General features: G+C 41.1%; 1 protein-coding gene across 10 annotated transcripts in view; it reads right to left on the reverse strand.

The window, feature by feature from the left end:
* The window catches only part of esrrga (estrogen-related receptor gamma a), a 265,275-nt gene that overhangs the window by 91,382 nt on the left and 159,934 nt on the right, over window positions 1-13,959 (reverse strand). The window contains exon 1 of one of the 10 annotated variants that reach the window (XM_080200529.1): window positions 12,067-12,277. The exons of the other annotated variants lie outside the window; for them this stretch is intronic. Coding sequence (XP_080056655.1) covers window positions 12,067-12,122 — 56 coding nt within the window. The 5' untranslated portion in view covers window positions 12,123-12,277. Of the gene's footprint in view, window positions 1-12,066; window positions 12,278-13,959 lie in introns of those variants that run through there. 10 annotated transcript variants of the gene reach the window in all.

Genomic DNA, 13,959 nt, shown 5'->3' on the forward strand with positions numbered 1-13,959 from the left:
CATTTGCTCATCCTTCCTTGCAGAGGCTTTGGTAGAACGTGTTGGTTCAGTAATAGTATAGTGCGCAAATGACACTATTTTCTAAATTCCATTTCTTCCAAATGTTCTTAGGGATCTTTCAAAAAAAAAGACTGGGGGCTAAATTGAACGTTCCCTGAAAATAGGTGTGGGGATCACAAAGCCTGATATATCCATACCCGCAGATTGCAAAATCAGCAGGCATGCCAAATTAGTGCTGTCTGCACTGTTCAGAAATGTATTGGTCCAGCCAGTGCTAACCATGCTGTTCTTCGACTAGGGGCATCAGCTGGGGATCAATATCATGAAGAACCACCGAGCAATATTAAAACGAGCCTGCAGCCTTAAAAGGTGGGGCAGTGCTGAGTGTCACGGTTGAAGAGAATTTGACCTAGAAAGAATAAGCATGACACAACCAAAATGATACGGGGTCTCCAAAGTTTTCAGACGCTGCACTGGAGATTCTGGTGTAGAAGGTAGAAAGGAGGAACGATGTCCTGTGTCCACTAGGGGAATGGCTGCACCATCCACATTCTCAAAAAGTATTAGGAGCAGGTAACCTTGGAAGCTAATGCCTGGTGGTCACTGTCTTGAGGTCAATGCCAGGAATCAGTAGGACGTTCCATAGTTAAGGACCTGGATGCGGTGATGCAAAAAGTTCAATGACCTCACACAAATGGCCAACCAGCAAGGATGGCAAAGGCCAAGGCTTGCTTTCACATTCGCATCCATCAGCTCAGATACTGACACTCAGCATACCTTAGAGAATGCATTAGAGGAGGGATCTACATATGATGAGACGCTGGGTACAAGTGGGCTGTAATCAGGGCTGGGACAAGGACAGCACAAGTGCCAACTCAAACAGAGGGTGAGGTCTCACATGACTTCCACTGCAGAGGACTCAGATGGGGACTTCACAGAGGCAGAAGAACACTGATCACGATGCACCACAGAATGTCCGGGGCATTGGCAAGCCTGCCAGAAAGCCCACATTCAAAATCAAAGATCATGGAGATGTGCAGCACCAGTCTGGTACAGGGTTGTGCGCAGACCTTGGAAGTGACGGCCAACTCTGTTTTCACAGGGTTCGATCCAACCATGATGCAGCTTCCATAGCTACCAGACAGCAACCAACCAATGTCAGAGTGCTGCAGGGAGAGCTCAGACTGTTGTCACGCAAGGTTAACTTACTGCCATGCAAGCGCAGGCTGCTGTCACCGAGGCTATGGATTAGTGTTCAATGAGATTTGCAGAGTGTCAGAGCCATTCAGAAATCTGTGTTCCAACAGATCAGTCAGATTACTAAGGTGTTGCCTTGGGGCATGGCAGTGACTTCATGGAGAATGTACTTGCTATCCTCTCTCAGAATGACAGCATTTGCCCTCCCGCCCCTGTCACTCTGCCCATGTCTTGCTGATGCCAGCCTGCCACACTGCTGCTACCCGTACAGAGATGTTGCACTCCACAGCCAGCAGGCTAGAGATGCCCAAAGTTATTCTTCAAAGCTACCCGTAGTTTCCTTTACTGAAAGTCAGTGGCCTCTCTCCAGCTATGCTGCTGCCAAAAGGGTGGCACTATGTAGCAATGGGACAGACTAAGGCACATGGAAGATAAGCACTAAGTGAAGCGCAAAGTGGGAGTGGTGAACATTTGCATATGATATGGCATGATTTCATTTACAAATTTCATTTGGAATGTTTACTTTGTGCTGAATTTTATTTTTGCATTGTGACCAAGGGGATACTGTGAAGGTCATTGATGGAGGGCAGACAAGAATACGGGGCTGTTGGTGAGTGATAGATTAGGATCCTGGCATTGCTGTTGAATGAGTTTGTCATGGGCAGCCCAGGCAGAAAGATTCCATTCCCCTTGTTCCTCCTCCTCTCGTATACCTGCCTCTCGGCTGGTTGCTGTATAGCTGGTTACATGGGCCATTCCCTCATGCTGAAGAGGTTGAATAGCATCCAGCAGACCACCGTGAAGTCGAATATTGTAGTGTTCCTCCAAAGTGGTATGGGCAACATAAGCATGCCAATGCTTTGCTCTATCACACTGCATATGGTAGTGTGGCTTTCATTGCTGGTATGCTGCGATTGTCAATTGTCGCAGAATGAAGGCATCACAATAACCGCCAACATTCTCTGCATTGAGCTGCATGATTCACTACATTTGGTCTTGCATTATCTGGACCTTGCAGGTAGTGTAATCTCTTTCAGTTCTGGACAGAAGTGACATGTTGAGTAGAGTTTAGATGAAAGGTCATCGCCCCGATGCATTAATGCTGTTTCTTACCACAGATGCTGCCTGACCTGCTGAGTATTTCCATCACTTTCTATTTTCATTTCAGAGTTTAAGTGTGTTCCTGCAGGGCCGTGTGTGTGTAGTGGATGGTACCTTGCATCTTGGGGAAGTGTTGCATATTCACTCTACCTGCTCATCTCTTTTTGAGTAGAGAGTGTCAATGACCTCCCTTGTGTAACAGCAGATAACAAACTGCAAGTTGTTGCACATTTCTTCAGCTGCAGCCTGGAAGGAGTTAGGCGCGTAAAAGTCATGGTCACCGTGACAGTGGCTGCAATGAGGCCCTTCCCCTGCTCGGAGGTTGCAGTTATGACTGCAATTGGTGACTGATTTCAGTGAATTCTACCATCTCGCCCGCCACGGAACCGGAGTGAGCGAGGGGTAGACAATGGAAATGTCTATTGAACTTGGGTGGGAATTTCCAGTCTCGCTCCAGCGAGGCCTTAAAATCCCACCCATTGTTTCCTGCTGAGGATAAAGTAAAAGAATTGCTCCCCGAATACAGTGAAAGATATGGCTTTCTCTGTCCCCTCCTTCTCCCTCTTCCAGCAATATGTCCTGCTCTGTGTGATCCTTGTTCTTTCTCCAAGTCATACTCTATTCCCAAAGAAAACCATTAGTTTAGCAATGTCTGGGAGAAACTAGTTTGAGCAGAAGCCTTGAAGTTAGAAAAGGCTTATGTCAGCACCTTCACTTCATATAGACTTTTGCAATTTATAACAACTATAGGAAGCACCAAGCACCTATAGAATCTTGGCAGCAATGGAAGAAATCAACCAGCAACTAACCTGGAAGTAGTTGGTAATCTTTTTAAATAGCATGCATGTGGTGTCCTTCCTGATATTGAATGTGTTGAGCTTTGCAGGCATGAGAGAGGGTGGCGCTGAGCTTCAAAATGGCAGTGATGTACGCTTTGCATCGTCTTGATCTGCCTTCTCTACATAGTTCTGGCCAATGTCCATCATGTGCACTCTAATGCCCTCACCTGATATTGTGCTGAATGCAATTTGCTTCTCAAGTGTGCGCTCGAATATGTGCCGCAGACCCATTTTAAGGCTCTCCGAGCACTCGGAGCACCCCAAAAAGCAGGCACTAACAAGCACGAATTCTCACCCAATGCTGCTTTACCCACACATGCAATGCCACGATCTGTCCCCTCACCACCACCACCCCCACTAATTGTATACCAGATGTCTAACACAAAAGGTTAGAAGCAATTTTGCATGACCAATCCTTCTCTTTTGTGGCTAAATGAAGCTTTTACAAATGACAGTAGATTTAACTTAATCTACTTGACAAAACAGGCAGTCACTGCTATATTTTGGAGGCCTTGCTAAAAATGCTAATACCTAATTCTGTGCTTATCTGAATTAAAAGCAAAAAGTACTTTTTTAAATTAAATTAGTTGTGATAAGACATTTTGTGAATCTCCTTCTCTTCATTAGTCATTGCCTCTTTGTTCCCCCATCTGTGTAGCAGCAATACACTTATTACAGTTTCAGTAAATTTACAGTAACAAGACATTCCCTTGACAAATTAATCACTTTCCAAGCATTTTATCATATAAATAAAATATCACCTCTGGAGGGAAATCAGTTAAATCAGTTGATTTAACCCATCTATCAGTAAAAGCCTAACGTCTTCCTATTTTTCCAAAACAGATGGACTTTTCTTCTGACCAGGGACTATTATAATGCACTTCAGAATTGAAGGGGCTAGGTGCGGATTGCTGAACATGTAAGGAATGACAGTACATGGGAGCTGTAGTTAGTGAAGCGGAGGGTGGGGGTGGGTCACAAAATATGCAGAATACTGTATGGCCCATAGTGGGGCTTTTCATCTGAATTGATCTTAATAGGTTTGACGTGTACAAACCCAAAGGAGAAGTCAATCGCAAAGCACTCCTTTCACAGCTAGTCCTCATGGCAGTAAGGCACCAGAACCCTTCACAGAGCATGAACTGATGTTATTTTCCATATCGTGAAAATTAATCAACAATCTGATATGTGCAAAAAAGGGAATCAATTCCTTCCTCTGGGCCGAAGGTGAAAATATTCTCTTACGTGTACAGCTGCACACTGTTGGTTATAAAAAGATAAAAATTAAATGGTGGCTGGTACAAAATAAGAATTGACAGTGCTGCAAGCTAACAGCAGCTTTGGCTCGTATCAGAAGATAAAAGATGACTTCCAATGCAGAAACATGAATCTACCCTTTTCTCTTTCAGATGCTGATGGTCCTCCAGTGTACTTACAAGCATTTTCAATTTCTATTCACTGGCTGAAGTGTGAACTGTGCTCCTAAGATATATTACACTGCATGCCAAATCTTATAATGTGCAGTGACAATATCTTAAGACATCTATGCTGCAGACTGTTTTCAAGGAATGTTTGAACCTATCGCTTGAAACAACTTTTTTTATATTTGATCAGCTCACATGGAGAACTGCTTTACAAGCAATACTCTTCATTTCAACCCAAACGTGAATATTCAAAACTCTCTTCAGCAGTTTAGTGATTTCGGGTTAAGGAAATCTGACAGTATACAGCACATCGCAATTTTCGGCTAGTACCTGGTTATTTCCCAAACTACTTGCCCTGGTTGTCTGAAGGATTAAAGAGGTTCTGCCTTCTGCCGGGCCAGCAGCTGTGATAATATAATTGGTTGCATTATTTCAAGGCTAGAAGAATGAATATTAACAATAGTCAATCAGGGAACTCACTCCTCCTTGCAATTCAGTAACTCATTCAAGAAGCTAGGTGTGTGTTGAATCTTGCTTTGTCATGATGTCTCTTGCAGTTGAATAGCCCTCCATCACTCACTGTCCAAGACTCTCACATTTCAACAAGGTACTACTGCAGGATGTTGACCCCTCAGAAATTTGGCCCCACAAAATATCTGTCTTGCGGTGAGGGAGAGAGAAAATGTTGAAAAAGTAAGTTACTATACTAACTAAAAGGAGCTAACGTGGCTTAACCAGGTAGGAGGCATACAGCTCCACCAGATTCACTTGCAGTAGCAGACGGATCACGAATCAGGATTTTAAAAGATGGCAACTTTGTTATTGCTGAGCTTTCAATGGGGATGGTTCTCAACTCTGGCCTAATATGGGTATGAAGTCAGTCGTGTAACCATGGAACAACCCAAGACCACAGCCCAGAGTCCAATCCATTCTGAGGTTTGGACATCATTTAAAATTTCTAATCACTGAGCTGCGGGCAGTACCATTTAAGTCACGAGTTAGTGACATAAAAATGATCTAGTAGCCTCTAGTGGCTAAACATGGGTATTAACACTGCAGCAAAATGCATTTGCAGTTGGTCCATCAAACTTCACGCCAAGAAATTTGACTCACACCCTCCAATAGCTGAAAATATTGTAAGAATGCTGATTTTCAGATCACATTCTGTTCGGTGTGAACAACTTGGGCAACTTTTAATTACCCTGAGCACCTGCCCGAAAACTAGTTTAGGTTAAAAATGCAAATTTTGGATGCTGCAAAGAAAAATCAAGCTTCCTTTGAAAACTTTATTCCCGGAGATTTTCCTGGAACATTTTGGCCTCTAATTTTGATGGCCGAGGAGAAGCATAAAATCCATGGATGTTTTAGGTGCAAGCCAAATTTCTTACGCCATTCAATAAATTCCGGGTCCAACAAGAAGCAAATTTCAAATCAAATTGTTAAGGATTTGTAGATTTGGAGTGACTGCAGAATTTATTACAATCTATTCAATGTTCATTAAGATCCATGTTTGCGTGATCAAAGTTAGATTTCTTTAAATTAAATCTATTAAACTGTTCTTCTGAAATAACATTGGGTTTGAGTTGTGACAGGAGCCTTTACAATGTTAAATCAGGAGAAGTAATTCCTACCTCTCCCTGTCCCTGCAAAATGAGAAATGAGGTAAAAGTGTTTTTTCTTTGCCATAACGTTCAGCTATAGCACATTTTGCTACGAGACAGGGGCTTGTGTCCTTACTGGTGAAATGATAAATTTATTGTACTTAACTCAGTGAACTGGTTAAAAATAAGTAAATTTTCCACTCTAATGAAGAGGAATAGCTGGTCCAAGACCTGAAAAATGAACCTTTGCATCGCCAACAAAAATATCAAGTGTTTTAAACATCCCACTCCAGTCCATTTCTCTTTGAAATATCTGAAACACAGACATACGGACTAGATAGATGTGGCTGTCTTTAAACTCCTTGTTTGATTTATTCCGCCTCTTTTGGGTCTATGTTTTCCAATTGTTTCTTTTCCATTTGAAATCCCATATCAGATTTGCAAAGAGTGCTCAGCAAGTAAATTGGTGACAGGGAATAATAAAACGTGCAGACTTGACATTCTAAAGAGATTCCAGCAAATTCGCCAACACTTAATGCTCTGTTAAAGGGCTACTATACTGCAAATAAATCACATCCTTTTAACTTCCTCTTCCCTGCAAAAAACAAAAACACCATCAAGAAATATTCATGTTGTCATCCAATCCAGACAAAAAAAAATGTCCTGTAAGGATCCAGATAAAGATAATTTAGTTGTAATCTCCTCAATGATCTATATACTGTATCTAAATCTATATGCAAATAGAAGCTTTCAAGCATTTAACACAATCCCCAGCATCTAGGGTGAGAGCTTTCAGTTTACATTGGCTGCTTAAATAATTTACTCTGCTTGCTTGCCTATTGGCATTGAAGCTGCTCCGGTAAAACCCACAAAGCACACTCTGAATAACCAGATGGACTAACTATGCAGCAGGTGGAACACATGGCACAGAGCCCTGTCTGATGCTGGATGCTTCAGCACGAACTAGCTTCCTTCCAGGTATATTAGCGTCAATCCAGCTTCGTCTGAAATTCTGCTTCTTTTTTTGGACTCTTCCATTTCACCTCAAAAATTGTGTGCTGACCAATTATCTCTGACGCTGTCCCTATTTTGTGAACAATTGCTGCAAGATTAATAACTCTAGTTTCTTTCAAAATGAAATGATAGCTAATCTCAATGTTTTACCAATGTTTGCTTTACCTATAAATAGTTCAGCTGAAATGAGACAAAATTGCAAAAATAAATGTGGCAATGAATTGGACACCTATAAGTGTGCATGACTTTCAAGAATTGTTGGTTCTTCATCTGCTTAATGACCAAAATGGTGAGTATATTTGTTGATTATATATCTATAAGTTGCTAAACCTGAAAGGTGTAAATCATCCACATTTTGTAATGACTTTCTTTTCTTTTATCAAGTCTCTCAGAGCTACTTTCCACTACATTCATTAAAAAAAACTTTGTCCTCAAATTTTAAACAGGTGCGGTCAACCTCTCTTATGAAATCGCTAAAGTTATACCACAGGGTCTAAAACCAATTGCAATAAAGTACAAAGTAAAGTTGGCTAAAGTCATATTCAGATGACAAATCATTTTGTACATGCCATGATAAAGCTTTGCCTCTTGGTGCATGCTTTAACAGTAAGGCAGAGCAGGTTGGACCTTCCACTTCCTCTTAACAGTAGAAAGACCCACTATAAAGTTTACAGGGTAGCTAGATCTTCCAACTTTTAAACCCCAGATTTTATGTCAGAGTGGATTTATAATGCACATCATCCCAAGCTCAAAATGGTTTGATACTTGGCTTTGGTGGAATTTAGGAGTTAGATTGAGTACCTGACACTGCACCTTCCATGCACACATGCATTGGAAACTGCTTCTCATCAAGGCCAAAGTGCAAGAACATTTGCAATCCAAATTAAATAAGAGCTTGGACCAATACGTTTAAAAAAAACACTGCTAAACCCTTCTCTGACTCAAATCGGTATTCATTTGATAATATGATTTTTCTTTTTGTGGAAAGTTTGGATGATTCCAATAAAAATTAAAACAAATTAATTCTTGGATGTCTTTTTAACTGGTAGGGCGGCCACCTTCCTAAGGCACCCTGCTGCTCCCTGTTTAGGAAACAAACCGTGCCTAGCGGAAGAACGCTTCTCGCTTTGGCGTGTTCTGTTTGGGTTGTCCACATCATCTGGCACAAGCCTGTTTTTGCATTGCACACACCAGCTGCTGACTAGATTTGGACCAAACTGTTTTGTTTTAGGGAGTGACCTACTTCATGCACACAAAACAACCTGACCAAACCCAGCTCCCCGTACTCAATCCAGAAGGGGGAAAAGGATGAAGAAAATAAATAAACAAGCTATGATCCACTGCCTTCCACGAGGGTAGAAGTTGCTGCAATTGCACAGGATTGAGATATTCCCGCAATTTATCAGGGTTAACTATCATCTTCCTTTATCCATGTTTTGTGCAATGTGTTTTGGTGGCAAGCTACTTAATACCAACGTTGTTCTATCAAGACAAATTGGAGGCACATACAGGGGACTAAATTGCAATTTATGACACTGATTATAAAGAATAAGGATCGCTGCAGTGGATACTGTTCCTTCAAACGTGCTAACAAAATAGAACTATTTAAAGATCTACTGTAGCCATAGTTGAAGATTAGATTGTCCAACATGAAATTAAAATCTGGCTTTCTACCCAAGCTTGAGCTGAGGAATTAAAAAGAACTTGACAAAAAGGTCCAAATATTAATTACAATATCCACGGGGACTATCCTGGAGTTCAGAAGCAGCAGCCAACTGAAGCATTATTGAATCACTCTAACTTATAAGCTTTTGCATGTAAACCCCTTTTCTAAAAACATTATCTTAAAAATAAAACAGGCTTCAACTCTTGGAAATGGCCTTTCAACTTTTCTGGATTCATAGAAATTAAAATTTTAGAGCTTAGAAATGATTTTTTCCCCTCCCCATCTGCTTCCTGTAACAAATTGAAAAAGTAACCCTCTGGATTGCATGCTTGCCTAAAGCAGACTAAATGAAAATGAAATAGCTGTACTAAATCGACTTTGGGAAAAGGTAGTCATTTTACGTATGTCTCTCTGGTTGAATTATCCAACACTGACGCAAGTAGAAAAATAAAATTCAAACACTGAGATGCCACAGCATGGCTTACTGCCGTTTGAATTGATATCCAAAGTATGAATCATTGAGTTTCACTGATGTAAAACTTGGTATTTTATTCACACTGGGTAACAAGCTGCCTCCAGAAATGATTGCCCATGCCTGTTCAAAATATATCAACATTTCAAAGCTCTCATCATTTTATCGAGTAGCTGAACAGGACAATTATTGCAACCTGCACTTTCTATGTTATCTGAGGCACCGTCATGATAAAAATTAAAGTGTTACAAACACAATAAAGCTAAATTAATACATGTTGGAGCCTTTACTCACTAAATTTTATATGCATGCTTGACTTAAATTATTCAAATCAGGATTAAACATATACCAGTTAATATTTATTTTCAGAATTTCTCAATTTTGGGAGTTTGAATATCTTGTTCTTTTAAGAAAATATATATATATATATACACATCAAGGTAATTTACAAGTTAGACAAAGAATAATGCATGAACGAACAGAATAACATATAAAAGACAGGATGGAAAGGCAAATCTTTAGCAGCAGTAAGATATAAAGTCAGCGTCAGAGTTATCTGCTGGAGAATTCAAAGGCTGGACAAGTGGACAATACAGGCATTGGGCCTCAAGTGAAGCTGGACGTATACTTGTTCTGAAATGTCTTATCTGTGTAACCTGCTGGGATTAGTTTAACACAGTAAAGCCAATTATAGCACTTGCCATTACGCCAGCTATCTCCAACCACCACCCCCACCTCCCCCATCCCTTACAGGCACTTTTATGTCTGAGCAATGCCCTTAAGTGTGGAACGAACCTCTCCTCTTGATTTCCAGAAAGAACAATCATACAAATAAAGCCAAGCTTGTGCTGTGATTCAGCAGCAGTGTTGAAGCAGGCAAGACCCATTCCATCTGTGGAGCTGTGGCCATATGATTGATTGGACAGGTGTCATTCATTCTAATGTTAAAACCTGACAGTGCTGATCTGTAAGGCTCTCCCGACTAATACAGTCTGAAGCCAATTACATTGCTCCATATGGGTACAGTAAAGTGGCCACCGCAACAAACAGTTGCGTCTTGCTCGTGCCACGATAGCTTGAGCGGTCATTTAAGGAAAGGCCATTTTGTCAAGAGAGACCCAAGCCCGCCTTGCTGCACCACCCTTTAATGTGCCTTATATCAATTTACATTTTGCTTACACTTGAGGTGACACTCGGTAATGGCCGAACAGGTATTTCAGCGTAAGTGTGGCTGGGGGAGAAAGGAACGTTAGGAACCTGGTGAGCAACTTTCTTTTTCGTTGTCGCTTCAAGTCCAAGGAGGGAGAAGCAAAGGAAGATGCAATAACTGAGCAGCAAGCCAGTGAGATTGTTCATGTCGGAGCCACACTATCAAACACACGTGAAGTATGATTGGGGACACAGGGGGTAAATATTTCACTGCCAGACAGTACTGAAAGCTGCAATTCATTTCTCTCTCGGTTTAGGACAATGACAATTTAATACAAGGCAAGTGAATGTAAAAGAGATAATACAGCACAAACTGCTTCAGTGTAATCGCCTATTTCCTCTGGAGAGCTTAACCACAGTGGCACAGGCACACATTGAGCAGATCAAAAATATATTGTTTTTTTTTCCTCAAGCTTTCCAATTAAAATATTATTGGTAGGCTTCTGCAGCTCTGGAAGGCTTACTGAACACAAAGACAGGGAATACACTTGTTTTACAAAAAGAAGCTTTGGTGAGAAATGAAATCAGGAGCCGCAAAGGTTTTTTCTTTATTTTTACTGCAGGTTAATTACTGTAGCACAGGAGGCTCTGATAACAAAAGAGTGCAGCCAAACACATTCAAACGAACGCACTAAATAGCCGTATTCCCTGGAAATGCAAGGTTGTCACAGTGAACATCCCAGCACCTTTCAAATGGAGCTCTGACCTCTTGCAATATTTAAAGCTCCGTGCAAATATGCAAAACCAGCTGAACAGCAGGGGGGAAAGAAAACTCCGCTGAGGCATTTTTGAGCACTGAAGGTATTTTCATACAGGTTTGTGACGTTCTCCCCCATACCCCGAGCCTGTTGCTGACTTGAACAGGGGCGATCATTTAAAGAGATGAATGATACAATGAAAAGTAAAATAACTTGAGACAAGTTGTCAGCTAACTGAGATCAAGGCACAGTTTATTCCCCCCCCTGCCGCCAATCCCCTCACTGCTCCCCCCCACAACATCCCCACCCCACCGCAGCACCCCCCCGTCCTTTTTTTGCTGCAAGCTGCCAGTTAGAAATCCCCCTTTATTCTTCAAAAACAAAGGCCATGTGTACAAATTTCATTCGGATGCAACTACATTAAGCAGATTATAAAAAGCAATCGTACAAATTAGCTTTTAGAGCAGGAAATCAAAAAAGCTCTTTTTTTAAAAAAAATCCTCACATCCCTTAAAATGAAACACTAAAAAAAAATCTACATATAAAATAGATACAGAAGAAATATATAGCATTTGACAGCACAGTGCTCGTCCATTCCTTTGGCTTTCTCACATCTTTGGCTAAATTACAAATAGCAGCACAATATGCAGTAACAGTAGACTGCTTCTGGGAATCTGGAGATAATTCAGAAAACATCCGTTGCACTGAAGAGTAGGACGTAATCCTGGCACAAAACATGCAAGCAAGCAGCACAGACACACAGGGAGATACACACATATACAGCAAACCCCCATAGCCCTGCAAAGCAAAAAGCCCAGAATGGGGAGGAAAGAAAAGGTACCTACTCTTCGTCGTAGTGGAGAGAAAAAGATTCAGGGAGACAAAGTTCTACCAAATCCATGTGCGCTCAGCACCATTATTCGAGCCCACACTCCTGGCAATAAATCAAAGTTCCCTGACAGAGTGGCGCAATTAACACAAATGTTCTCTGGTGACAGCCTATAGGCAAAGCCAGCTGGGACCAGGCTCGCACTCTCCTAATCAAGGTCTTAAAGTCCCGATTGTAGCTTATTAATATGAAGCAGGTCTTTACATATGCAATCCCCGACCTCACCAGTCATCGCATTGGTGGGATTGCAGCCAGTCAGAGCAAAGCACTGCAGACAGGACAATTCCTACACTGGCTTAGGGAAGCAATGCAGGTACAGTAGGCGGGAAGTCTCTAAACAGGGAGGAGGGAAGCAAAATTCCACAACCATATACAGTACAGCATTTAAAGCACAATTTTCCATTTGCCTTTAAACAGTGTACAAAAGCAGCTTAAAGGGACAGTGCTCGTTTGCTCTTTTGCTGAAGTTCCTGTGAAAATGACTGACTGTGCTAATAGAATTCATTTTACTACAGGTTTAATACAATTATTTTGCCTGTAGTATTCTTAATAAAATTCTTGTGGAGTAGAATTAAATATTTACAGTAGTCCTTTTCTGTGCCTTTCCATATAAAATCCATGAGGTTATTTTATACTCTTTTGATAGCTAAACTGTCTTTCCCAAAGTATTGTAAAGGCAATCACCATTTTATCTTGTAAAAAGATTAAAATCTAAACACAGACTGCACCATATCCTGAAAGCTGCTCTTAAAGGGCTCTCGTGCCATTTTTACCTTTTTTCCTCTAAATTTAAAAGTCAGCAATGGCTAATAGATTTCACACATTGAGCCAGCTATGTTACTTAACAAATATTTTCTTAACTTTGCAAAGTGGTGGCTTTTATTCTCTCCCTCTCTTGCCAGTTTAGAATAAAGCCAAGGGCTCATGAGGAAAAAGTTAACAGGGGGAGCTTTTACACCTTTATATTCAACTTGAAAACTAAGAATCCATTAGAAGAATGGTGACAAATACTTCCCCTGTGCAAACACCAATATCTTTACTGTGTTGACATGAATTGCTTGCTACAGAGCAATACGCCGATGTGGCTTGAAGCAATTGTAGAAAGGCTAACCGGCGTCAAAGCCATTGCAAGAACTGTTCTGAAATACAGCTCCTCCAATCATAGTCTCCTTCCAATGATGCGAGCTCCAACAGCTGGCTGTCTCTCTGCATTCTGTTAACCCAATGCAAACCCCTTTTACCATCCAGAAGCAAAGCTGCCTCAGAATTGCTTCTGATGTTGAATTAGCCATTCTGCAACCGCAGACGCAGTGGTAGTTGCTCGCTTGTAAGTATGTATTAAAGGTTTGGTCATCTTTCAATAAAGTTGAAAATACCTTCAGAAAGAAGAATTCTGTCTAATTATGGCATGGGTGAGGACCAGATTCAGCTGAGTTTGCAGATTTCATCAACAGGCAGTTCCACTGTATTAAGATTCAATTATTGACATTTACGTGCCAGGGAATCAAAGATCAAGTACAAGTAATTTTTGCTACAATTCATACATTTGTCTAGTCTAACACATCAAAAAAATTTACTTAGAAGCGCTAAACCTCCGCATTCATATTTCTCGTTTTTCAGAATTTTTCCCCTTATAATTTAAATTCGACTTATCCAATGTTCAAGTCAAATGCAGTGAATTAACGATATACCTGTCAGTACTTACATACGGAAAAAACGCCATTCAAACGGCACTGGAAGACTGCATTAGGTTGTCACTTTAGAAGATCCTGGCACCGTATGGGCATTGGAGGCATAGTCCTTTGCCAGAGTTTCGCAGCCCAGATGCACACACGCGCTCCTCACACTA

This window comes from Carcharhinus amblyrhynchos, chromosome 12 (genome assembly GCF_965287045.1).
Source record: "Carcharhinus amblyrhynchos chromosome 12, sCarAmb.v2.hapA, whole genome shotgun sequence".
Lineage (NCBI taxonomy): Eukaryota > Metazoa > Chordata > Chondrichthyes > Carcharhiniformes > Carcharhinidae > Carcharhinus > Carcharhinus amblyrhynchos.